Source organism: Littorina saxatilis, linkage group LG14 (assembly GCF_037325665.1).
Source record: "Littorina saxatilis isolate snail1 linkage group LG14, US_GU_Lsax_2.0, whole genome shotgun sequence".
Taxonomy (NCBI): Eukaryota; Metazoa; Mollusca; class Gastropoda; order Littorinimorpha; family Littorinidae; genus Littorina; species Littorina saxatilis.
In genome coordinates, this window is record NC_090258.1 from 9,231,695 (window position 1) to 9,259,406 (window position 27,712).

The following is a 27,712-nucleotide window of genomic DNA, read 5'->3' on the forward strand; positions in this document are numbered from 1 at the left end:
AAATTTACTGAAATGTTCAGGGATTTCGCAAATTTCCTAGTTTCGCAAATTTACTGTAATATATACACACACACACACACACACACACACACACACACACACACACACACACACACACACACACACACACACGTACACACACACACTGGTCACTCTCTCAGTCACAGCGATAAATACGTATGTATACATTTTCAAAAAGGCCAATACTGCAATTTCAGGTTTTTATTTCAAGAACACATCGAATTTTACTCATACGGATCATACCATCATGTTTGAGGAACAAACTGACGAACCCAAATAAAAGGAGACAAGGATAGTCGGTAGAATCTATACACCATGGTTTTGCACAATCAATAGGTAATACATGGCTTGCAAACATTCACGCTAAAACGACGCATTGTCTTAGCTTAAATTTACGCACATTCATTTCTTGTCAGAAAAATTTCATGAGACATCGTAAGAGTGTGTTATGACAGCAAAATAATTCGAGCTATGCATGGATGTTGCAAAACATAATTCTACTCACAATCATCAGTCATGTATTCAAATATATTTACACGCTAAACGCCAGTCACACAAGACCCGCTTTAGACAAATTACTGTTTTGTTTGTCAAACAACATGAGAAAAATAAAACACAAAAGAAGCACAAATGTAAAAATATCCACGAACACACCCAAACAAAGACACTGACGCCACATTCTAACAAAACAATTGAACAGTTATTGAATTCACAACAATCTATTAACAGACAACAAATCATGCGCAAACTGACGTAGTAAAAGGTCGGTTGACCACTTTCAAAAATGTGTTCTTCCGTGCATTCTGTTCTGCAAATATTTTGTGTGAGTCTATATGAAATGAAAAATGAAAAATGTGTATGAATACTGGTAAAAAGGTAAGGCTCTAGCTAAAATAAGATAAACCGTAAAAATATATTCAGAAAGGTTATTAGATATACAAAACGAAGAATCCTATGCTTTAACAAAATTATGCTTGCTTTAAACAAACAAATCAGGGAATAAAAGTAGCATCAAGATTCGTGGAAAATTGCTTTTCTTCTTCCGATGCAGACATTTTTGTTTTCGCTTGTTCTTTCTCTTTTTTGTTTTGTCGTATAATTTCTATTCTTAGGCTTCTCGTTTCCTTGAGGATACTTTTGTTGTGTTAATGTTTGTTAATTGATACTGCTTCAATTTGTTTTATTTTAATTCTATGATTGTGACTGGAGAAAAGACCTATACACTCTTGTATACAAAAGTACCTTGTCAAATGTCCTGTGTAACGCAAGGGCCGCTTAATTAAAACGGTAAATTATGTGCTGTTGTTTTAATTGTTTTCTGTTTTTATGAAGTATTACATTAAAATCTGAAAGGGACAAATCAGCCAACTAAGAAATAAGATGTTGATCAAACACACACACACACACACACACACACACACACACACACACACACACACACACACACACACACACACACACTATCACACATATCAATAATGCACGCTGATGCGATTAATCACATAATGGCTATACACATTATTCAGGTTGTTTTAGAAAAAGTGGTTTTAAAAGCTGCAACATGCAAATGTATCAAACTGGCCCAAAACATGAAGATCAAATGTGTAATGCTGAAATACAGAGAGAAACAAATGGGGTACAGAATGAACAGATTCTTCTGTTTGCATCTTGAAAATTGCCCATGAATAATTTTGGGAAAATACAAAAAGGAAGAAAAAAAATTGCCCTATATTTATTATTTATCAATGTACTTTTCTTTAGATTTGTTTCCATTTATTTACTGATTTATTTATTAATTCATCTTTTTAGTTATTGCATGTTTTTTTATTTTCTTATTCATGAATCTATTTTTCTATTATTTATTTATGTATTTATTTATCTATTTATGTATCTATTTATTCATTGAAGCAAGCATGCATTTTTTTTTAACAATGCACGTATTTATCTGTTCATTTATGTATTCATCTATTTATGTATGTATTTATTCATTTATGTATCAAACTGTATGTGTGTATGCCTGTGTGCGCCTGCTTTTTTAAACTTTTTTTATCGTGTCTTTGTGCTATTAGAAATGCGATGTGGTGACAAAAGAAACATGTCCATGTTTGTGTAAAATGAAAATGGACATTAAATTGTTATTATCTTATCTTATCTTATCTTATCCTAATTGTCCAGCAGTTCGCATGTTTTAGTGCGTTTTACGAATGTATCCTTTGTGCATATCTGTACGTGTGGTACCCCGAGAAAATAATTAGGAAAAACAAAAAAACTTCAATCGTTCACATCTCGACCATCCTGTATATAAACATCAGTCCAGGCTTCTTCTTTTTTTTTTAAGGGATGAGAATATCCTAACGTTTTGACACATACCAACAATGTAACATCCTGGTAAATAAGGATTTGCTTTCTTGTATATGGAATTTATGTTATTGATTTGTTTTCTTCTTCTTTTTCTTTTTTTTTCGGAAGGAGGGGGGGGGGGGGGGGGGGGGGGTGAGGAGGTGAGGGGGGTGAGGAAGGGGTGCACTAACATAACTGTCAATGAAAAATTCGATTGTTAACAAAAATGGCCACCATGCACAAAAAGCAGCCATGCGGAATATTTATTTTTCTTTCTTGTCTTTTTTGTTGTTGTTACGAGTATAAAATGTACTTGTTTTAAATCGTTTATGTGTACTAGTTAAGTATTAATAATCCTATGTAAAAGTCTGGCAGGGTCAATGCTGGTGTACAATTTATATAGTAAACACAGGAATGAATGGAATACCTTCTATCTTGCTTCTGAACAAACGAACCAAATGCGCTGCTACTGGAAAAAACTCACACTTCACATTGAACAAAATCATCATCAACAGCATGTAAATAACCAAAACACCCCTAACCCCACCCCTGACAACGAATTAAACATTGAACAAACAGGTCTACTACTGAATAGACAATTTTCATTCCAAAGTAACTGCCCATGGTCATACACATTTTGTAGAAATCGGCGATGCAAAGTCTTCCACACAAGCATGTTGTACGTATCTCGGATCAGAAAATGACCGTGACATTCAACATATAAATTACTGCAGTCGACTCGTCAACCAGTTGACAATGTCATAACTGTACTTAACCACACACACTCACACAATTAATGCACACGCATGCACGCATGTACGCACGCATGTACGCACGCCCGCACGCACACACACACACACACACATACACACACACACGCACACACACACACACACATACACACACACACACACACACACAATCACACTCAACCACAACGCTCACCAAGCAACCACATGTACAACAAATGAGAGGGGAAAAATACTGCACACAGTCACAGATACAAATCCATGCAACTGGCATTGATTCGCTCACTACAACAAGAATGATAAATAATTTGTAGTAAAGCTATTTTTCATTATAATTTCTAGACTTGTTCCACACATTTTCACACCACAAGAAGTCGGTCTCGGCTTTCAGCAACTGACTCAGAAACAGCAGAGCAGCATCGGCCTCTGTGGCGTAATCTGCGTTGTTACGTCATCAGAATACGACAGTTGATTTTCACTGGTGCTGTAGTCAAGTCCAATGCCCCCCCCCCCCCCCCCCCCTTCAAAGAGTGAAGAAAGGCTGAGTTTCAAAGTTTGCAAGCTGGAGTTTTGTCAACCGTTGTGCATCATCACTTTCCTTCCAGAATCAACACAGTTATATTTCACACTGGCTCGGCTGTTTATTGTGTTGTCGTCCAGAACCGTAAACACACAGTCAACACAGCTTGAAATTGACAAAGACAACCAGCATAATCATGCGAAAGTTCTCATGTAGCATGTTTGGAGTTTGGCAGATCAAAACACAACATGTGACGCATTTCTGGTGTCGAACTTCAATGAATGACGCCATTCCTAAAACAAGACTGTGTCAGAAATGTGAAGTCACGTGAAACAATTTTGGTGTCGATATTCAAATAATAGCGTCGCTCCAAAAATAAAGTGCGAAGTATCTAGTCACGATAATACACAACAGCGAGGACACATGTTTTTACTGTATATCAGAGAATACCATTTTGATGCACGTACTAAGATAGAATGTCATACACAATGTACAGGTATGACATTGTCAATCAGTGATATCGAGTCAATGACATTTCTGCTAATGTCCGGAACAACAAGTCCTTCAGTGACAAGATTGGCAACAACACACAACACATCTAACTAACAGTCCCCCGAATTTGCAGCGCCGGTTTGATGATGTGTACAACGACGTGAAAGAATGTCAACTCTACGTCATACGCTTGCGAATCAAATCTACGTCATACGCAGTGCGAGTCACTTCTACCGCATAGACATGAGTGTACAGGAGAGTCCTGATTTTGACTTTTGTCTCTTGGCGACACACGTTTTGTGTCAACACAAATCAAAACCAGCTTATCCGCGACTGTATCACTACACATTCGCTCCGTGTGTCTTGGGTATTTTTGTCAGACACAACTTGTCAACACCGGCGTGTACACATTTTGGCTTTTGAAAAGGAAGCCAGCCTGACACACACACACACACACACACACACACACACACACACATACACACACACACACACACACACACACACACACACACACACATACACACACACACACACACACACACACACACACACATACACACACACACACACACACATACACACACACACACACACACACACACACACACACACACATACACACACACACACACACACACACACACACACACACACACACACACACACACACACAAGTCTACTTGCGACATGAGCAGTTTTTGTCTTGTTGTACGTCATAGGAAAGGTAAATGACGTCATGAGAAAAATACACGATGAATTGTACGCACTACACATCAACTAAATGCAGGTCAGAGGCTTTCTGGTTCATACTGACAATCTTCAACAGCTGCTTTTTTACGATGCTTCGGCTGCAATCATGAACTCCAAAATGATCTGAACAAAACATGTAATGCCTTCTACAAAAACACATATCAACCAAAAGTCCGTGTTTGAGTTCATGACGTCACAGGCGATGTCTCTGATACGTCACTATTTTGCAGTCCATGACACACAGAGGTAATGATCTCGTTTCTCGGCAGAAACATTAAAACACATCCTCCTTGGAGTCTATGGCGTCACTGGTTCTATCCTCTACAGTAGTCTATGACGTCATTCCTGCTGTGACGTATAGTTTTACAGCCTACAAGATTGACCCTCCAATCTTCACGCCTGTGCCATAGGGGGTTCCTGCTTAGGCTGAACGTGGTTCTGAGTGGGGTGGGCATGACTATGGCTGTGATTGTGGTTGTGGCTGTGGTTGTGGCTGTGGTGATGGTTGTGGTTCTGTGGGTGGTGGGGAGGAGGAAGCTGTTGAGTGGGTTGCTGGGCTTGATGAGGGGTGGTGGTCGGGTGGTCTTTGTTTTCCTGGTCCTCCCGGCTTCTCGCCTTGGCACGCTCAGTTAACTGTTGATGGAAACAAACAGAAAGAACATGTACATTACTAATTGGCTATTAAAGTGTTCGTGATAAAAAAAATCACACTGCTTTGTTTTATTTTACCCAGCGGACTGAACGGCGATTGTATAGTGTAGAGATGACGATTAAAAGTCAAACCAAGAATAAACATCTTAATGGATTTTGTTGGAAGCAACTTAAACACATATCTGGAAAAATAAATAAGACAAAAAAACGGAATAACTATAAAGAGAAAATGGGTTAACGTGCCACACGACTTCCCCCTCTTTTCTCTGAGTGATCTCTTTTAACAATATACGTCTTATGGTGTAATGCAGCTCAAGTCTTATCTACATTAAACTTATGTTTAGATACAATGTGTGTAATTCTACTTTTGACCTTGCTTTTCTTGAAATTTCGCTTGGCCAAAACTGCAAAGTTTGAATTCAACTTAAAAAGTTATCAATTATTTATAGTGACGGTGTCTTGCATGGTATTCACGACTTGTGTGTTGGTGTTGGACGTTCAATGCAACACTCGTATAATCGTCAAAAAAAAGCAACACGACCAATGATAGAATACTTCAAACAAGTATGAGCCATTTTGCGGATCCTTTAAAGAAAAAATCGCTGCTATTATTTCACATCGACTTTGATGACCAAGCCCTGATCGGTTTTTAAGAATTGGTCCAATTGTAATAGGTGCAGGCCAAGAAGATGAGCTAAAAAGAAATGTTTTATCTGTTTGAAATACCCTTGAAAAGTGTTGTCAGCAATTAAAATTAAAATTAAAACGGCCAACGTTGTCTCTCATTGTGTGTCGGTGGCCAATCTTAGTCCGTTTTTTTTAAGATATAGGTTCCAGCTGTAATAGTTGTAGGCATACTGAAATCTGTAGGAGACTCAGAAAGATAGGAATGTCTTATATATGGTGAAAATACACTCATAAATTCATACGTTTCTTACATTTACTTATTTGTTTCATTATTTGGTGATTTGCATTCGCTTCATTCGTATACAAAACAAATCAGATATGGTTTGGATATCTGTACGTTTCGAATACTATTTCCCGTTTTAGGCAACTTCTTTATCAATTATTTACAGTGACTGTGTCTTGCATGGTAATAACGACTTGTGTGTTGGTGTTAGACGTTTAATGCAACAACCATCTAATCGTCAAACAAAAGCAACATAACCAATGATAGAATCTTCAACAAATATTGGCCATTGTGTGGATCCTTTAAAAAAGTATCAATTCAAATAAACATGTGTGGTGATTTTTTTAAAAACAATAAGATGAAAAGAAAATCTGTTGATGACGTTTTACAAATTATGATAAATTGTGTGTATTAAAAGGGTTATAAATCGGGAAACAATCCATCCTTGTTTCTTAGTTTATTGTTCTGTATTTATTGGTTTTGCATTTCGTGTGGTCTTATTTTTGTTCTTCCTCAAACAAATGTAAAGAAAAACAAACCTCAGATTGTTATACTAAAAAAAATGCAGAAAAAAGGGTGTATACGTCCGTATTTAAAATAATTTCATTGTATTCTGTTTTTGAAAACAAAAACAACAAAAAACGAAACATTTTGCCTCCGAACAAATTAACAGCAACACTAACAATCGCAAAGTGGAAACACTTTAACAAAAAACTGTACCGACAGACAAGTGCAACAGGTAGATTATGTGAGAGAGAAAAAATACAACTTGAGAGTTTTGCAAGAATCTTTCATACCACCAACAAATGAATGCATTGATCAATACAATAATAAAAGAATGAAGACATGGGTAAAATTAGCAGAATATTTTTTTCTCATCTGAGTTGTGATAAATGACAGCCTATGTGCTTCACAGAAAACAGACAGTAACAGGAGGGGGGTGGGGGGGCTACATATATGCTGAAAGAAATGAAGAAACTGACAATACTATACAATATTGGGTCTTAAATTGAAACGTCAAAGAAAGACGCATGCAAACGAACTGCATACGAACAAACAAACAAAATAGGCAATACAAGACAGAAAGACAAAGAAGTAACCAAACAATTTCACTGGATAACTCAAGAGAAATAAATCAAAACTGAACAATACAGCCGTTTCTTCTCTATTTTGTATATTTTGATTACGATGTTACATTGCATAATTCCAGTTAAGGTTGACAAAGCTTTCTCTCTTTCAGTTTATTCCATTCACAAATCGATTTAAAACAAATATTTAATTCAAAGGGCAGGTTTCATAGTTTTGATTTTTGTTTTCATTCTTCCACAAAGCATTCACAAATAAACAAAATGAACAAACCGATAATAACTCCGTCGGGTGTGTATGGGTTGTGAAAGAGTAACTACCCTTGCCTTTTCTCTGACAAATACATTCACACGTACTCCTGTCCACGTGTATTCGACACACCCCTCGCTATTGATTGGCCACTCCAATGTTAGTCTGAGTAAAAGCAAGGGCATTAATTGTGTCACATCCCGTACAAACCCGACAGAGTTATTCTTGGAATTCGTCTATTGACTTATAATGCACAGATGCGATGTAAACTCTCAAACTGAGCACACTAGTTTATGTTTATTTTGTTATTTAGTTCTCTTTTAATGTTTGTATGTACTTATTTATTTATTTTCAGCTGCCACACACGTTTTGTGATAGATCCGACGATGACGTTCTGTAAAATAAACACGTTTACACAATGAGTGTGGTTTTGAATTATCCCAATAACGAAGTCTCTTGCTTCATCACAATCTGACTTTTCAGTTGGGATTTTGGGATTAAAATTCAGAGTCTTATTGAATTCGTAGATTCAAACCTGATTTAAATAAAACAACTCCCTAAATACGCATTACAGATGAATCTCAAACTTCTGTTTGACTAACCGTATCTTGAACATTTATTTAAGGTATCATCAAGGACCAACAAAATATAGCCGTAGATAAAGTATAATAGAAATGATTGGAATTATAACTTCATTTTTATTACATTTAGTCAAGTTTTTACTAAATGTTTTAACATAGAGGGGGAATCGAGACGAGGGTCGTGGTATGTGTGTGTGTGTGTGTGTGTGTGTGTGTGTGTGTGTGTGTGTGTGTGTGTGTGTGTGTGCGTGTGTGTGTGTGTAGAGCGATTCAGACCAAACTACTGGACCGATCTTTATGAAATTTGACATGAGAGTTCCTGGGAATGATATCCCCGGACCTGTTTTTCTTTTTTTCGATCAATACTGTTGATGACGTCATATCCGGCTTTTTGTAAAAGTTGAGGCGGCAATGTCACACCCTCATTTTTCAATCAAATTGATTGAAATTTTTGTAAAGCAATCTTCGACGAAGGCCGGACTTCAGTATTGCATTTTAGCTTGGTGGCTTAAAAATTAATTAATGACTTTGGTCATTAACAATCTGAAAATTGTACTAATTGTTTTTATATAAACGATCCAAATTTACGTTCATCTTATTCTACATCATTTCCTGATTCAAAAAACATATAAATATGTTATATTTGGATTAAAAACAAGCTCTGAAAATTAAAAATATAAACATTATGATCAAAATTAAATTTCCGAAATCGATTTAAAAACAATTTCATCTTATTCCTTGACGGTTCCTGATTCCAAAAACATATAGATATGATATGTTTGGATTAAAAACACACTCAGAAATGTTAAAACGAAGAGAGGTACAGAAAAGCGTGCTATGCAGCACAGCGAAACCACTACCGCGCTGAACAGGCTCGTCAGTTTCACTCCGTTATGCACAAGCGGCGAACTACGGTCATTGTGAAAAAATGCAGTGCGTTCAGTTTCATTCTGTGAGTTCCACAGCTTGACTAAATGTAGTAATTTCGCCTTACGCGACTTGTTTAATGATTTGACACAGCTCTGACACAAAGTGTTGGAAAATGTAGTTGAAAGCAGACACGTGCTTATTGCATAAGAAAGTTCAACAGCGCTTCTGGAAATACTAGTTATGTCCTTGTATGTAATAACCATGTACTGCATAAAACTGTTGATTGTATACAAGACAGAACAAATATAAAATAAAATAAACACAATTCAGAAATAAACCCACCCAAAACCTGTGAGTATAAAGATAATTATTAAAATAGAAATAAATAATTGTAACAATATTCACCCTATCCCTTCTCAACCTATAAACATCCCCAACACCCTTCCTGTCCAAAACACAGATCACAAAAAAGTAGAGGATGGGAAAAAAAAAAAAAAAGTATCCACAACCAGAACACCCCCCACCACACGTACATCCTTACTCTGCCCACGGACGGTTTGCTGTGGGGGTAAAAGAAAGGGGTTTGCAAAATGTGTTAATTATATAATTAATGAGATAAAAAGTAGGCTCATGAAATAAGATGAGCAGTGAGGTACATAAGCATTTAGCCAAACCATACAATTAAACTGTATAATTTCCAGAAAAAAAAGAGAACTAACAAAACATAAGGCGGTCACAAAAAAACTTAATATCACAAATACAAAGGAAAAAACAAACAAACACATAAACAAACAAACAAACAAAAACCAAACAATACACAAGCAAACAAAAATAAGAAGACGAATTAAATACACAAAAACAAAGACAAAGTTATTTATTTATTTATTTATTTATTTGGTGTTTAACGTCGTTTTCAACCACAGACAAATATATGCTTATAAAGAAACAAACACAACAAGAAAAGCAACAAGCAAACAAACAGACAAATAAACACACACACACACACACAAACTAAACAACTTGCAGCAGTTTCAAAATGACTGTTATCTGAATGATTTAAATCAACATGTAAACAAACACAAAAAACCCATTGAATTCATTGATAGTGAAGTAGTTCTGGAAAGCTAGTGTTTTTTTGTGTGGATAGCTTTAGCTCGTTTTGATGCATGGAATAAACCACCCAAACAACAAACTTCCCAACCATCCAACTAGCCAACAATCAACAACTAAAATAAACAAGCAATACCAAATTCCATCTTTCATCGCACGACCATTTGGATGTGTATTTCTGATCGAACATGTGCATGCACATGCGTGTGCGTATGTTTAATGCGCGTGTGTGTGTGTGTGTGTGTGTGTGTGTGTGTGTGTGTGTGTGCGTGTATGTGTGTGTGTGTGTGTGTGTGTGTGAGAGAGAGTGTGTGTGTGCGTGCGTTCGTAGGTGCGTGCGTGCGAACATGCATTGCGTGCGCGCGCGCGCGTGTGTGTGTGTGTGTGTGTGTGCGTGAGTATGTGTGTGTGTCTAACTGTTTGTGTCAGTGAGTGTGTGTGCGTGTATGAGTGTGTGTGTGTATGTGTGAGAGAGAGAGAGAGAGAGAGAGAGAGAGAGAGAGAGAGAGAGAGAGAGAGAGAGAGAGAGAGAGAGAGAGAGAGAGAGAGAGAGAGAGAGAGAATGTGTTTGTGTCCTTTGGTGTGTGTGTCTGTCTGTCTCACTGCCTTTCTGTCTGTATGTGTTTTGTTTGCTTTCATGCGTGCGCGTGTGGCACAGGAAAGTTCTTGTTCATGTTTGTGTGTGTGTTTGCATATATGTTTATCGCTTTGTCTGTTTGTCTTTCTATGCGAACCAGGAGAACATTTCCAGGACAACACACATGTTGTTTCACCCGCGAATGACATTGTTTTGTTTAGTTGCTTCTTTTATAATAAACGGTTTATCCATGGAGTGCTTTGTTTGTGTATGAGATTTTTTTGTCTATAACCAGCCGCTGACCAAATTCAAAACAAAAACCAAAATCACTAGCACACGCGTACATGACTGACAATGTACAGAACAAAAAATATAAGATTAAGCACGGTTTTTAATGTTATGGCTGAAAACTTAATCATGGCAAAGCCGATAACGGTATGAGAAAAATAAAATAAATATAAGTAATCAGTACTAACACGAGCCAATTAGAACACATCGTCAGATAACACTGACGAGATTGCATGATACAATGAGGACGACAGCGAACTATATTTTCCGTACCACACAGACGAGAGTATGATAATATTATATTTAAGACAACAGCCAATCATATGTGGCATACCTTACATATTGCCGCGTTAAATAACACAGAAAAGAGTACGGTAAAATTAGCTAAACAGCCAATCAGATTTGGCGTACCATTCGTTATGCGTCAAATAACACACATAAGAAACAAAAAGTTGTTTTGAATTGAGGATAATCGGCACTGAAATTTCGCGTACAATTCTTTTTGAGACAGATACAAAAAAAAAATAGCAGTCAAGACTACTTCACTGACACACAGCCAATCACATTCACCGTACTTTATTTTTATTTTATTTTTTTTGTTATCTCCTTTGGTTGTGTGTGTCTGCGTGTCTTGACATTTACAAGAACACAATAGCATCGAAAGACAACAACCATTCACCTCATTCAGGCGTCCAACTTTCTTGTGTGAGACAGCACTAAACTTAAAATACAATAAATTGAAGTTAACAGCCAATCACAATTGGCGTACCATTCTTTTTTCAGTCACACAACACACAGGTAAGAGTAAGATACGCACTAAGTTACGTACATGAAGCGATCAGGTGGGGCGTACCTTTTTGCGCTTCATTCTTCGGTTCTGGAACCAGACTTTGACCTGGCGCTCAGAGAGCTGGAGTTTGCAGGAGATCTCCCAACGTTTCTGTCGAGTGATGTATGAGGAGTTTAGGAATTCATTTTCCAGGACCATGGTCTGGTACCGCGTGTACGGTTTTCGTTTCTTTCGCCCTTTGGTTTCTGAAACACAGAAAAAGTAGGCTGTGAATACTACTACTACTACTACTAATAATAATAATACTAACAATGAGGATACTTATATGTCGCAAATCCTAAAATAGTTCTAAGCGCCTCACAAAACCATACATTAATACATTATTCGGTACACAATTTCCAAATCAAATAATCATGCACTATACTTTCACAATTTACACATGTGAACACACATAATACCAAGTCAAATAGTTATACACATTGAAGGCAACAAATACTATTTACAGTTTTCAACACACATACATGAATTTTAAATTGTGTGTAGAGGTAATTCGTGTTGGAGGAAGTGATGTACTGAAGGAAGAGAGAACGGAAGTGAAGAAGCAACAAAGAGGAGCAAAGAAAGAAACGAAAAGAGAAGTAGAAATCCTCAATGCTAAATGTTAAACATTTGTTTTTTTCTACCAACTGTCATGTCCAGGTCAAAACAGCACTACACAATTAGCATTTAATGTGTCATTCCAGCACGAGCAGTTTGTTACATGGTTTTGAATTGCGCTTTTTTATATTTAGTCAAGTTTTGACTAAATATTTTAACATGGAGGGGGAATCGAAACGAGGGTCGTGGTGTATGTGCGTCTGTCTGTCTGTCTGTCTGTGTGTGTGTGTGTGTAGAGCGATTCAGACTAAACTACTGGACCGATCTTTATGAAATTTGACATGAAAGTTCCTGGGTATGAAATCCCCGAACGTTTTTTTCATTTTTTTGATAAATGTCTTTGATGACGTCATATCCGGCTTTTCGTGAAAGTTGAGGCGGCACTGTCACGCCCTCATTTTTCAATCAAATTGATTGAAATTTTGGCCCAGCAATCTCCGACGAAGGTCGGACTTCGGTATTGCATTTCAGCTTGGTGGCTTAAAAATTAATTAATGACTTTGGTCATTAAAAATCGGAAAATTGTAAAAAAAAAAATTGTTTTTAAAACGATCCAAATTTACGTTTATCTTATTCTTCATCATTTTCTGATTCCAAAAACATATAAATATGTTATATTTGGATTAAAAACAAGCTCTGAAAATTAAAAATACAAAAATTATTATTAAAATAAAATTTCCGAAATCGATTTAAAAACAATTTCATCTTATTCCTTGTGGGTTCCTGATTCCAAAAACATATAGATGTAATATGTTTGGATTAAAAACACGCTCAGAAAGTTAAAAAGAATAGAGATAAAGAAAAGCGTGCTATCCTTCTCAGCGCAACTACTACCCCGCTCTTCTTGTCAATTTCACTGCCATTGCATCGAGCGGTGGACTGACGATGCTACGAGTATACGCTCTTGCTGTAAAAATGCAGTGAGTTCAGTTTCATTCTGTTAGTTCGACAGCTTGACTAAATGTTGTATTTTCGCCTTACGCGACTTGTTTTAATTATCAGTTTATCTGGGTGTTATTTTTAGTCTTCCCGTCTGCATAACACATGCATATTGTTTTTATTTTCTTCTGGCTGATGTTACTGCTATGTTCTTGTCCTTCTCTGCGTTTCTTGAAGACACCCTATTCCACTTCAAGCACAACCTTTTAACCCCTTATACACACAAACGCCCACATACACACTAGCAAAAACAAAGCCTCCCCCCCCCCCAACACCGCACACCCCTTGCATCCCATCTCAAAGACTAATCTAACAAAAATGTGCACGCAATTGCAGCGATGGGCCCTCGATTTCAAAACGACTTCCTCCCGTCTCAGCTCAGAAGAAAGATGTCCGCCTGTCCAGAGTTTTACGAGTTCCCAACCGCTATCGACTTTAATCCCTGATTTGCTCCGCCATCTTTGCCGCTTCTACGGGCCATAACGAGGCTGCTACGTCACTGGGGTCGACAAGGAACGACAACCACCACAACACTTCATCGCCACGTATCAGCATTATCGTTCTTGTTCTCTCCTTTCTCACCGTAGAATTTCCCCTCTGTCCGTCTGTCGATGAGATTTTGGAGAGCCGGTGGATTTTTCAGTTTCCACGGAGAGGTGGTTGAGCGGTTCAGTTTCAGGGTGTGTGTTCTGGTGGATTTAAGGCCCGGTGTCCATATCTGAATAACTATGATGTTCTAGTTTTCTTTTAATGTAATTTATTGACTTAGGCTAAACATCGACATAATTTGATTTTAATTTAATTAGATCGTGATTCGTCTATGGTTGCTGGGTTGTTTTGTTGTTGTTGTTGCAGTGACACTGAGCGGAATCGACGGTTTTGGTCCATGTCTAAAATATGTGGTTCACATGTACATATATGTATGTGTGTCTGTGATCCTGATTGTGTGTAATTAGCAGAAATGCTGAAAATTCTTGCTTAAATCGCAATATGTTCAACCTGTCCTAACAAAGTTAAATGACAGCAGTGAATACATTTAGTTGCAACAGAAGCCACAAGCTTTATCGATATTTATCCATATCAGTCCAACAAAGACGACACGACGATACTGTTTCTACGAGAAAACATCGTTTTCAGTCAACACTACAAAAACATGTTGGTGACGGCCTGCCAGAAAACCAAGACAGGCATATACAAAACTAAAGTTCAACAGCAGCCGCTTCACTAGCCGCGGACTTAAAAAAAACGAACTAAGCATAAAAGAACCTATATCAAAGACCGTCTTTGCCCGATGGAGGTTCAGATGATTTGGAAGCAGGTCCTTCAGAAGAAATTTTATAAACATCCAATTTGGCAAACCCTGACTAGTTTCAGAAAACAATGTCCTTCTTCATAGCCGTGGACTGAAAACAAAATGAACAGAAACGGACCAATCAAAAGCCGTCTTTTTCCGATAGAGGTTCTACTCGTTCAGAAGCAGGGTCCTTTCGAAGAAATTTGGTAAATAGGGCTCTGTGGTTCCGCCGATGCATGGGATCTCTACGAGCCGAGTGGTTATTGCTCTTGTTCTGATTTCGGTGACCGGTATTCTCTGCTAAGTGTGTTTCAACTCATTTCTGCCCACGGCACCGAGTCGGTTGTTTGCTTGTGTTTGATGTTTGAGTGTTTGACAATGGCTTTTTTTTCTCAATGAGTATATATCTAGATTTAAACGAACAGTAATTTTGTATTATCTCACTAATGTGTGTCTTCCTTCAAAAATACATTAATAAATAAACAAATAAGCTTTAATATTGTTCAATCAAACAATCACTCATTCAACCAATCATCAACCATAGCTGGTGCAGGTCTTACATTCCAATCTATCAATCCACTGATCAATCAAATGTCTAGTCCGTGGCACCATATTTGCAAGTTTTATTCAAAGATAGTATCAGCAATTACCACAAGGTTAATGAATTCTCGCTAAAACAAATAGCACTTTTACACATCAATGCACTTACTTTTTCAGTATGTTTCTCAAACAGTCATTACTGCCCTCCAACAGACTCATGCAGATTTATCACAAATATGTGGCTTTTCTTTATATTTAATACGAAACGGGGGAAGAATTTAGAAACGCCTGGGTCTCCTTGACAAATTGTGTTGGACCAACCAAGGCTTACACACACCGTGGTTACAATTATAATCCTCTTTCAATTTTATCTTAAAAACTCAAGCACATAACATTCGCTTATCAAGCTTCTGTTTCGAAAACAAAATCCTCACCATTATGTTCCATCACATTTCTAAGACTACAGGGAAAACAAACTCTCTAGTCGAGATTATGTATCGTAACAAAATTACAGCCACAACGTATCTGATAACACGAACAGAAAACGGGCGTGCGACTATCAAGTCCACTGGGACAGGCTGATCGTTCTTAACCCAGTGTGGGATTTTCAGTGGGGCGACCACCCCCAACCCAGCGCGTCCCCGGGTGGCGGATAGGGGAACGGTCTTCAGATATGGAGATCAGCCGCTTGCGGCCGCGGACCAAACTGGCTCCGGGTGGGATCCCGGAAAATCCTCCCCCCTGTGCTCTCAGGGTAGGACGTACGGGCCATGAGCTAAGGGTGAGGTAACCCCGACAGAAAACCCCGAATGCTGAAGACGGAGGACCCGGGCCGCACGGCGCATTCTAACAAACCACGGGTACACGCACTTACGCAAATGATGACACAATCAACCAGCACAGATGGAAATGGCGCTCGCCCATTGAGGACCCCCCAGGGTGGAGCAGCGTCGGGTCCCATGCCTCAAAGGGACCCAGCCCCAACTACTGGAGGTCCCTCCCGTCCGTCTTGTCACGCCAGGGGACGCGGGAGGAAAGTGACTGGCACCACCACAACCAGGAAGAAACCCAGTCAGCAGCGACCTTTCCAGGTCATGCACTGGAACGCAGAAAGTATCCTGAACAAGAAGACAGAGTTGGAGCATATCCTGCATGAGAAGAACATCAACATCTGCTGTATTCAGGAGACGCACCTGACACCCCAAAAGTCCTTCAAAGTGAGAGGCTACCAATGCCTTAGGTCCGACAGAACAGACCGAAGCAAAGGAGGAATCCTGACCCTCATCAGGAACAACATCAATGCCTGTTTGATAGAAACGCACATGGAGGACTCCGAATATCAGGTGATTCGAATCCAGACGAAGACATCAGAATTCCATCTTGTCAACTTCTACTGCCCCAATGATAGACACCTCGCCCTTGACACGATCCCCGCAAAGGCCTCCAACTTCATCGTGGTGGGTGACTTCAACAGTCATTCACAGAGTTGGGGATATGACCACCTGGATCGGAGAGGAGAAGAGGTGGAGAACTGGCAGGACGACAAAGGTCTCATCCTTTTGAACAGTCCCTTTGACTGCCCTACATTCTACTCCAGAAGATGGCACACTACATCAACTCCTGACCTAGCCTTCTGCACGGAAGACATGCACCAGCTAACCAGCAGAGAGGTCGGAGAACAGCTAGGTGGAAGTGACCATCGGCCAGTCTTTTTGACCCTGGGCATGGAGTCCTGCACTGAAGCTTCCTTCCCTCGGTGGAACTACAAAAGAGCGAACTGGTTCCTCTTTAGACACCGCACCAGCGAACTCACCAAAGACATCAGAGTCGAGGGTCGAGACATCAACATGGTGGCGAAGGACTTCAACATGAGCATCCTCAGAGCAGCGCGTGAGTCCATTCCCAGGGGTGCCAGGAGAGACTATAAGCCCTACTGGAGCAATGAATTGCAGGAACTGGATGATGATCTGGCAGACGCCAGAAGGGAAGCAGAAGTCAACCCGTCACAAAACAACAACATCCGCCTCCAGGAAGCCAAAGCCAAATTTCTCAAAAAGAAGCTACAGGCAAGACGGAGAAGCTGGCAAGAGAAAACAAGCTCTCTGAACCTTGAGAAGGATGGCAGAAAGCTCTGGAGGCTCACCAAGCAGTTGAATGATGAGAACACCAGCAGAGGAAATATCACATTAGAAGAGAACGGGAAGGTGCTAACAGGAAAGCATGCTGCCAACCAATTTGCTGAAAGCTATGCAGCTGAGAGCAACCTCCATGTTAGCCCCGAGAAACAGAGAGAAGCAAGAAGAGAGAAAAGAGAGAGACCTGCCAGACAGTCGACAGTGGACGCCATGAGTCAACCACTCACACTCCACGAGCTGCACTCAGCTCTGAAAAAGTCAAAGGCGAAGAAGTCCCCTGGCCCAGACGGCATCACCAACGAGATGCTAACCCACCTTGGTAGTGCAGCAGAGAACAAGCTACTCGAGGTCTTCAACAGCAGCTGGCAAGAAGGATCGCTACCACAACTCTGGCGAGAAGCGATCATGATCCCCATCTTAAAAAAAGGGAAGGATCCAAAGAAGGCCACCAGCTATCGCCCAATCAGCCTCACCAGCTGTGTTGTGAAGACCCTGGAGAGAATTGTGAACGAGCGCCTCAGGTGGTACCTGGAATCCAGGAACCTCCTCGCCCCTGAACAAGCTGGATTCCGACAGTTCCGCAGCACTGAAGATCAGGTCACTTACCTGGCGCAAGAAGTTGAAGATGCCTTTCAGGAACAGAAGCTGGTCTTCGTCACCTGGATAGATCTTCAGAAGGCCTTTGACAAGGTCTGGAAAGATGGACTCCTTGTAAAACTGCTGAGGAAAGGCGTGTCCAGCAACATGTACCAGTGGATTCGCTCTTACCTCTATAACCGCAGGGCAAGAGTTAACGTCGACCAGACCAAAAGCAAGAAGTTCCTCCTTCGTCATGGCGTCCCTCAGGGCGGAGTCCTCTCCCCCACACTCTTCCTTCTCTTCATCGACGATCTGGTGTCTGAGATGCCCAAGGGGATCAAAGCTGCTCTCTACGCAGACGACCTTGTGATCTGGTGCAAGGAGGAGCACGCAAGTACTGCCACCTACAGAATGCAGCAAGCGGCAGATAGGCTGAACGCATGGGCAGAAGATTGGTGCGTCTCCATCAACAAGGAGAAATCCTCCACCACCCTATTCACACTGTCGCCAAAGCAGAAAGCCGGAACCATTAGGCTTGGTGGAACTCCTCTGAGAGAGGATGAAGAAGCAACGTACCTTGGTGTCACCTTTGATAGACGGCAGACCTGGAAACCACACATTGCACAGGCAGAGACAAAGGCCCGGCGCAAGCTAGCCATACTCAGGAAGCTGGCAGGTACCACCTGGGGAGCGAACGAGAAGATACTGAAGACAGTATACCAGGGAACAATCAGACCCCACCTCGAGTACGGCTCCACAGCGTGGTCAACCTCAGCCAAGACAAACCTGCAGACCCTTGACCGTGTGCAAAACCAGGCCCTCCGACTCATCACCGGTGCAATGAAATCCACGCCCATCAAGGAAATGGAGAAGCTTACCACCATCCAACCCCTCTGTCAGAGAAGAGAAGCCAAGACTATGGTACAGGCCGAGAAGCTCAAGTGCCTACCCGACCACCCCATGAAGCACAGACTGAGCAACCTCACCAAGAACCGGCTTAAACGGAGCAGTTTTGTACACGAGAGCAAGAGACTTTCTCGACAGTACAGGGAAGTCCTTCCACAGAACACTCTACCTCTGACTCAAGAAGAAGAGGAAACCCCCAAGGCAACAGAGAAACCAGGCATCCAGATCTGCACCAGTGTTCCACATGTTACCTCAGGAGAAGATCAGAATGACACAGCTCGACAGGCACTCACCTTAGCCCTGATCGACGAACAGTACCCAAAAGAGGCGTGGATCCATGTATACACCGATGGATCAGCAACTAACGCCGTGCTCAATGGAGGTGCAGGCATTCTCATCCAGTTCCCTGGGGGACATACAGCTACATCCAGCGTTGCCACTGGCAAACACTGCACAAACTATAAAGCAGAAGCAGAAGCTCTCATGCAGGCCGCCTCCTTCGTTCAGGACTCCGCAGACCCTTGCTACCAAGTTGTCTTCCTCTCGGACGCCCTTTCAGTCCTTCAGGCCCTAGAGAACGACAAACTCCCACAGCTGGCCAAAGCATTACAGATGGTCAGACAAACCAGAAGAGTTGTCCTCCAGTGGATACCAGCACACTGTGGGATACCAGGAAATGAAAGGGCAGATGAGCTGGCAAAAGAAGGAGCCATGGAAGACCAACCTGAAAACAGTGTCAGCTTTAGTGAGCAGAAGACAATCATCAAGGCATTGATGAGGCCAAGGACAAACAGAGATGACTACCACACAATGTCCAGAGAGCAGCAAGTCAACCTCATCAGGCTGCGTACTGGCCACAACAGGCTCAATGCTCACATGAACCGAAAGTTCAAGCTGGCGCCATCACCAACCTGTGCCTGCGGTCAAGAGGACCAAACAGCGGAACACATCTTACAGCGATGTCCCTTACTAGATGAGGAACGAAAAGAAGTGTGGCCGTCACCAACTCCCTTGCAGACCAAACTATACGGCAGTCGACAGGAGTTGGAAAAAACGACAACATTTATCACCAGTGCTGGACTGATTGTGTAACCTCTGCGAACGCCAAGAAGAAGAAGATCAAGTCCAAAACGCCCTCCGGAAAAAGCGACATGGCCAGGCTAACAATCTCTCACCACGAGTCCAGAGTGCAAAGAGACTAATTCAATTAATCTTTTCCGCCTCGATGCGCTAAACTGTCTTTTTTGGACTTTTTTTGCACACCCTGTCTCAGCACTGCGCAGATTGCTAATTTTTCTACTTCTTTATGGCACCATTGACGATCGCTCGACAGAGTTTTATGGACATGTGAACGGGCCCCCTGCGGCTACTGGCCGGGACTAGCACTGTTTCGGTTTGTGTTGTGAAGTGCGGATAGTCACTGAAAAACACAGTCAAGGAATTGTAAGGGGATGCGAAGGTGTTTTTTTTTAACGTGTAAGAGTTGTGTGTGTGTGTGTGTGTGTGTGCGTGTGTGTGTGTGTGTGTGTGTGTGTGTGTGTGTGTGTGTGTGTGTGTGTGTGTGTGTGTGTGTGTGTGTGTGTGTGTGTGTGTGTGTGTGTGTGTGTGTGTGTGTATTTTGGCCAGGGTTTTGTCTGGAAAGTGGCAGTAAATTGTACACATAAATAAATAAACAAGGATCAGCAATCTCAAGCGTCCGTGTCTATGACACACGCTGACAATCTCATGGCCGACACACCGGCACTGGATTATTGTCAGTCGGCGATACATAAAAGTAAAAACAAATACACACACAAAACATAAATAAATAAATCTAGCCAGCTTGGTACTGTATTGCTAGTTGATCTCTGTAGAGTCATCATACAAATCCCCTCATTCAAGGAATCGTTCTCTCTCTCTCTCTCTCTCTCTCTCTCTCTCTCTCTCTCTCTCTCTCTCTCTCTCTCTCTCTCTCTCTCTCTCTCTCTCTCTCTCTCTCTCACTCTCTCTCTCTCTTTCCCTCTCTCTCTCTCTCAACACACACACACACACACACACACACACACACACACACACACACACACACACACACACACACACACACACACACACACACACCTCTCCATCTCACTTCTTTCTATCATCTACCTTTCTCCTTTCCACAACCCCAACTCCCCGCCCCTCCCCTTTTTGTCGAGCTTTCTCTTCTTTTACAGTACTTGTTTCTCTCAACTTCGTCCCCTCTCTCTTACTTAGTTCTCATCTCACGTTGAAGACTAGGATCAATTAAGCTTACTCTCCCTGTCTTCTCTACCATGCCGACCCTCTCGTCGTCGACACGGACATCGGAATGTCGCCGGAAGGTAAAGTCGCCTTTTGTTTTCTGAAGCCCACCTACCGTAATATGTCCGGTAGCTGCCTAATGGTCGTGAAATATTTTGACCCAAGCACAGTCAGACAGCTAGGGATAAAGGGGATACAACTAAAAAGACGGATGGTGATGGTTTGTTTGGAATGATACGCGTATGCATGCATGTGAATGAAGTAATGCTACAATGTTGTTGTGTGTGTTTACAGATTATAGAGATAACAGCGCCAAGATAAAAAGAAGACGACACACATTAATGAAAATAAGAAGGAAGCAAAGAAAAATAGAATAAATAAATGAAAACGAAGAAACGGAATAAAACAGTTAGAACAACTAAAATGATTCAATTAACTAACTTATTGGCATTATTGCCATTAAACTGTTTTCTACAAAAAAAATATACATGTACAAGTTGAACGTAAGAAAGAAAGAAAGAAAGAAAGAAAGACAACAAAAAAAACGAAAGAAATAAAGACATACAGACAGACAGACAGACAGACAGACAGACAGACAGACAGAACGGCCGACATAAATACAAATAGATGGTGGAGACACAAGCAGGCAGACAGACAGACAACCAAACAGCCAGGCTGACGAGTTTTGGTTGTAGAGGATGTTCTTTTCTCATGTAAAAGCTTAGACAACAATTTTCACGATTTACAAAATGGTTTCAACGCCGGAGATGATTGTAAGCTTACTGGTTAGATCTGTGACGATTCACACGATCGTTGACAAAGGGTATCTTTCACAGTGCACTTAATCTGCAGTCGTATGCCCCTGACAAGTAATGATTATGCAAGCGCTGTGTCATAAACGGACGACTCAACCCCCCTCCCCCTCCCACTCATCCTTCCTCTCCCGCCCCACACCCCCAACCCCTCCTCAACGTTTGTCCACACTCTGTCACCAACTTCATTAACATTCTCACAGCGTTCGCTATACATGTGTTTGTAAGTTCACACGCGAACACAATGACGGAAAGCGGGGTTGTCTGTAAGCAACGGTAGACGTCATATATCACAACAGGAAGGACAAATTGCATATTCCTTTCATTATGCTTGCTTTCTTTTTGACATATACGTTATGTATGAGCAGGGAAGATTTACTTCCAAAAGTGTTTTTGTCTTTCTTACTCCCCTTCTTCCTTTCTTCGTTTATGTTTTTCCCATTCTTTCTCTTGTTCTTTCTGTCTTTGTCTCTTTCATTTTTCAGTCTTTCCGTTATTTTATGTCATGTGTTGGTTTTTTTACAAAGGAAACGAGCAACCTCATACTCCTATACGGCCTGGCTGTTTCTCAAGCAAAGTAGGATTTTTTTCATTCTGTTTCTTTGGTTGGTTACATTTATTTCTTAAGTGACACCTATGCAAATGCACGAAATTAATTTAGTAATAAGAAGTCCAACTCTACACAGAATGCAGTCACACTGTTGATTGTGTATATGTCCAGGTGGAAGAATGCTCTTATTCCAGTTGAAAGCCTCAACAGATCAGTGATGGTGAAAATGAACGTGTTAGCAGGGAAGATTTACTTCCAATTCGTTGGGAGGGGAGGAACCTTTTAAACTTTGCACTTTGCTCTTTGCCTCGAGCGAGAGAACATTCAAGAAGAGAAAAGCTCATGTCACCCTAGAAAGTTAATCCGTGTGTCACGCATGGCTTAATTTCCAATTCATTGAACTGCGTATTGCTAGATCTCATGAATAATCGAGCGTGACACTTGACATGTATCGATAACACAGAGACAATTCAACGTGCACAGAAAATGCATGTATGCACGTCACACTGAGGAAGTGAAGCGGTGTACACATATGTAATTATGACTGACTGACTGACTAATAGGGTTTAACGTCCTCTTAGACCAACTGGTCTATATTGGGACAGGTATTGGTAATACGCTGAAGATATGGTGTGATACTTTGATTCGAACAAGCCCGCTGTGGCTGTCTTCTTCGACACACCAGCATTGGGTTTGTCTCGTCAAAGTATCGAAATACGATCATGATAATCAGAGACGAGAGATGATGCATGCGTGTCTTCGTGTTTTCCAAGCCCTGAGACTTTCGCTGTGAACGTGGGATCTTTTTCGTGCGGGGGTGTTCGGACACCGAAGAGAGTCTGCACAAAGTTGACTCCGAGAAATAAATCTCTCGCCGAACGTGGGGATCGAACCCACGCTGATAGCGACCAACTGGCTACAAAGCCAGCGCGCTACCAACTGAGCTACGTCCCCGCCCATGTAAATTATGTACGTTCATCAGTACTAAAGAACAGGTTGTTGTTTAAGTGTCAAATTCGAACATATGCTTTAGAATTCTAATTACATTGAACTTTGAACTGAAACTTCTTTTCCGAGGGTGACGGAATAAGCCTGTATGCAGATTGTTACGTTAGTTTATCAGACACGGAGACAGTGTTTTGTTTACACCGAACACTGACAACCCAACCAGCATACTAAAAGAGAGAGAGAGAGAGAGAGAGAGAGAGAGAGAGGGAGAGAGAGAGGGAGAGAGAGAGAGAGAGAGAGAGAGAGAGAGAGGAGAGAGAGAGAGAGAGAGAGAGAGAGAGAGAGAGAGAGAGAGAGAGAGAGTCAGATAGACAGACATACACACGGACAAAGACAGAGACAAGAAGATACGGACTGACACAAAGAGACAGAGAGACCCAGCGACAGAGACAGAAACTTAGAGAAAGAGAGACATAAAGAGACAGACATATATACACACAGAAATAGAGAGTGATATGCATTGAAATCAAAAGATGCGCAGACGCCACATCTAGTGATTAAACAACAGATCAACGGTGACTCTGTAATCCAAGCAATTTGCACTAATTGAACGCAATGGGGGTTTACATTAGACTTCAAAGGCAACCGGACTCTGTTCCAGGTAAACACAAACTGATAGAGCTAATTAGCTGAACGCTAATCACCGCATTCTCTGATATCTGCTCATCATCACTGCACTCGACCGGAAACGTGACAGGAACCATTTAGAAACACTGCCCATTGGCTAAGGATGATGGCCAGATATTGCGATTGGTCCGTTTGAAGTTCTGCACGTGTTCGCTTTTCGATTTAAATTATGATTTTTTTGGTAAGGTAATGCTTGGCTGGCGTTGTTACGGAGGAGGAGAGTGCAGGGGAGAAGAGCGGGGATATATAGAAAGGGAGAGAGTATAGATGTAACCGGCCTTTTTATACTACACTGTCTAATTGCCTCTTTGTCATTGCGATTAAACACGTTTCGTGCACTACAGGCTCTGTCTGACCAGGGAGTCTCATTTCTACTCATCATTTCTACTCTACATTTCTACTTATTATTTATATTCATCATTTTTACTTATCATTTATATTCATCATTTCTACTTATCATTTCTACTCATCATATTTACTTATTATTTATATTCATCATTTCTACTTATTATTTATATTCATCATTTCTACTTATTATTTATATTCATCATTTTTACTTATCATTTATATTCATCATTTCTACTTATCATTTCTACTCATCATATTTACTTATTATTTATATTTATCATTTCTACACTTCAAAAATGCATACACACAAACTTGCACTGACACTTAATACACCTCTCGTTTGAACAAAATGCGTAATTATTCCGGTGTTAAAAATGTCAAAACAAAATCTCTCTCTCTCTCTCTCTCTCTCTCTCTCTCTCTCTCTCTCTCTCTCTCTCTCTCTCTCTCTCTCTCTCTCTCTCTCTCTCTCTCTCTCTCTCTCTCTCTTACTATCACCCCCCCCCCCGACCCTCTCTTCTCACCCCCCAATCTCTCCACTATAAACGTTTCCTAAATGTACAACAAACATCAAGGCGCAGGTATCAATTCACGCGAGCACGCACCTTTCAAAACCCTCCCTCCCACACATAAAAACCGGACACAGAATCAGAGAAAAGAAGCCAGTCAGTCACAGAAAAGGGGCAAAAGTCGTCAGTCCTTTTACACCCAGTGGGCGAAATAGCGACATAACCTGACGACAACAACCCACAAACAAGCAGGACAAGCCTCGAAGAATAGGAGCGCACAAAACGACGACATCAAAGCGGATGGCACAAAAATCAACACCAAGAGTCTCCCATCGTCTTCCCCTCTCACAACGGTCGGGGGCATAAACGGGCGCAGTCAAGCGTGGTTGTAGCAACCCTTGAAGAACAGTCAAGCGTGTTGTAGTCTTGTCGAGACCATGAGCTCCGAGAGCGCCTCCTAGGTGATGTATTGGTTTGTCTCGGCGGCCCTAGACCCACAGCGGAAGACTCAACAGTACTGAGCGCTGCTCCAAAAAGGCGCTCTTTCGCGAAAAAAGCGAGCGAGAGAGGCTGTGTTTTGTATGAATATTTGTTTGTGTGTTTATTTTGTTGTTGTTGGTTGTTTGCTTGTTTGCTTGTTTTGGTGAACTAGTATAAGTTGGAACAAAAACGCCTCGTGAAAATATAAAATGGCACAGACAGGCAACTCAAGGCAAAACAAACAAGTCGCGTAAGGCGAAATTACTACATTTAAGTCAAGCTGTGGAACTCACAGAATGAAACTGAACGCACTGCATTTTTTCACAATGGCCGTAGTCCGCCGCTTGTGCATAACGGAGTGAAACTGACGAGCCTGTTCAGCGCGGTAGTGGTTTCGCTGTGCTGCATAGCACGCTTTTCTGTACCTCTCTTCGTTTTAACTTTCTGAGCGTGTTTTTAATCCAAACATATCATATCTATATGTTTTTGGAATCAGGAACCGACAAGGAATAGGATGAAATTGTTTTTAAATCGATTTCGGAAATTTAATTTTGATCATAATTTTTATATTTTTAATTTTCAGAGCTTGTTTTTAATCCAAATATAACATATTTAAATGTTTTTGGAATCAGGAAATGATGTAGAATAAGATGAACGTAAATTTGGATCGTTTTATATAAAACAAAAAAATATTACAATTTTCAGATTGTTAATGACCAAAGTCATAAATTAATTGTTAAGCCACAAAACTGAAATGCAATACCAAAGTCCGGCCTTCGTCGAAGATTGCTTTACAAAAAATTCAATCAATTTGATTGAAAAATGAGGGTGTGACAGTGCTGCCTCAACTTTTACAAAAAGCCGGATATGACGTCATCAAATTAAGTATTTATCGAAAAAAAAATTGTCCGGGGATATCATTCCCAGGAACTCTCATGTCAAATTAATTTCATAAAGATCGGTCCAGTAGTTTGGTCTGAATCGCTCTACACACACACATACACGCACAGACACACAGACACACAGACACACACACACAGACACACACACACACACACACACACACACACACACACACACACATACACCACGACCCTCGTCTCGATTCCCCTTCTATGTTAAAAAATTTAGTCAAAACTTGACTAAATGTAATAAGACACATTGTACTCAGTGTGCTCGTTATTGAGGAATTCCTACTCGACTGCATTACATTATTTTGACCAGTTGAAGTTGCTCAAAGTTCAATCATGACAAGAAACACACTTTATTTTCCTACTGCTGACTCATCCTCTCTATAACGTTGGAGACAACATAAAACACCGATGAACAAAACATCTTGCCGTACAAATGAGTTCAGTTCTTATAATTGTCCACCAACAAATTCCAAGCATACACCTGCGTTATGCCACCACTGAGAAATTCAACACAGCAGTCGACAAAGCCAGTCTTGAGCATGCAAGCAGCAGCATCAACACACACAATTCATGACTAACTGCGTTGGTCTGACTGAGCACACGCAGTTTACGATCGACAACCAGAAACCAGGGTCAACATGGCATCAAGTCAAGGGAAGTAAGCCGTACTAATCGTATCGATCACCTCCCTTGGGCTGAAGGTGGAGGCTAGCTGATCTCAATCAGAAGCAGACTAAAGCGTTCTGGGAATAGAAACAGTGTATTGTGTGTTTGTTTCTTTGTTTCTTTGTTTCTTTGTTTCTTTGTTTCTTTCTTGTGTTTGGTTTGCTTTCATTGCAGATTAGGCCAAAAAAAAAAAATAGGTCTGTTTACGGTAACCCGACCGACCCTATTTTTTTCGCGCGACCCTAGACTTTTTTTTGGCATTTGGGGTGAAAAAAAAAATCTTTTGGGTTTTTTTGCAAAATAACGTAAAAATATGGTTTTTTGGAAGAAAAAAAAAAAAAAAAAAAAAAAACCATTCCCGACCTACCGACCCTATTTTTTTGGCCTATGTTACCGTAAACAGACCTATTTTTTTTTGGCCTTAGTATCTACGAGTAGGCCTGAATTCTACCCACATCGAAAATAAGTGAATAATAGATAGACACACAAATACATACAT

The 27,712-nt window shown here is 40.8% G+C and overlaps 1 protein-coding gene across 1 annotated transcript in view; it reads right to left on the bottom strand.

Annotated features, from left to right (window-relative positions):
* Positions 1-207: 207 nt before the first annotated feature.
* Positions 208-27,712, bottom strand: part of LOC138947059 (homeobox protein php-3-like) — a 113,925-nt gene continuing 86,420 nt past the window's right edge. The window contains exons 4-5 of the mRNA XM_070318480.1: positions 12,051-12,232; positions 208-5,508 (exon numbers count right to left, since the gene is read on the bottom strand). Coding sequence (XP_070174581.1) covers positions 5,269-5,508; positions 12,051-12,232 — 422 coding nt within the window. The 3' untranslated portion in view covers positions 208-5,268. The remainder of the gene's footprint in view (positions 5,509-12,050; positions 12,233-27,712) is intronic.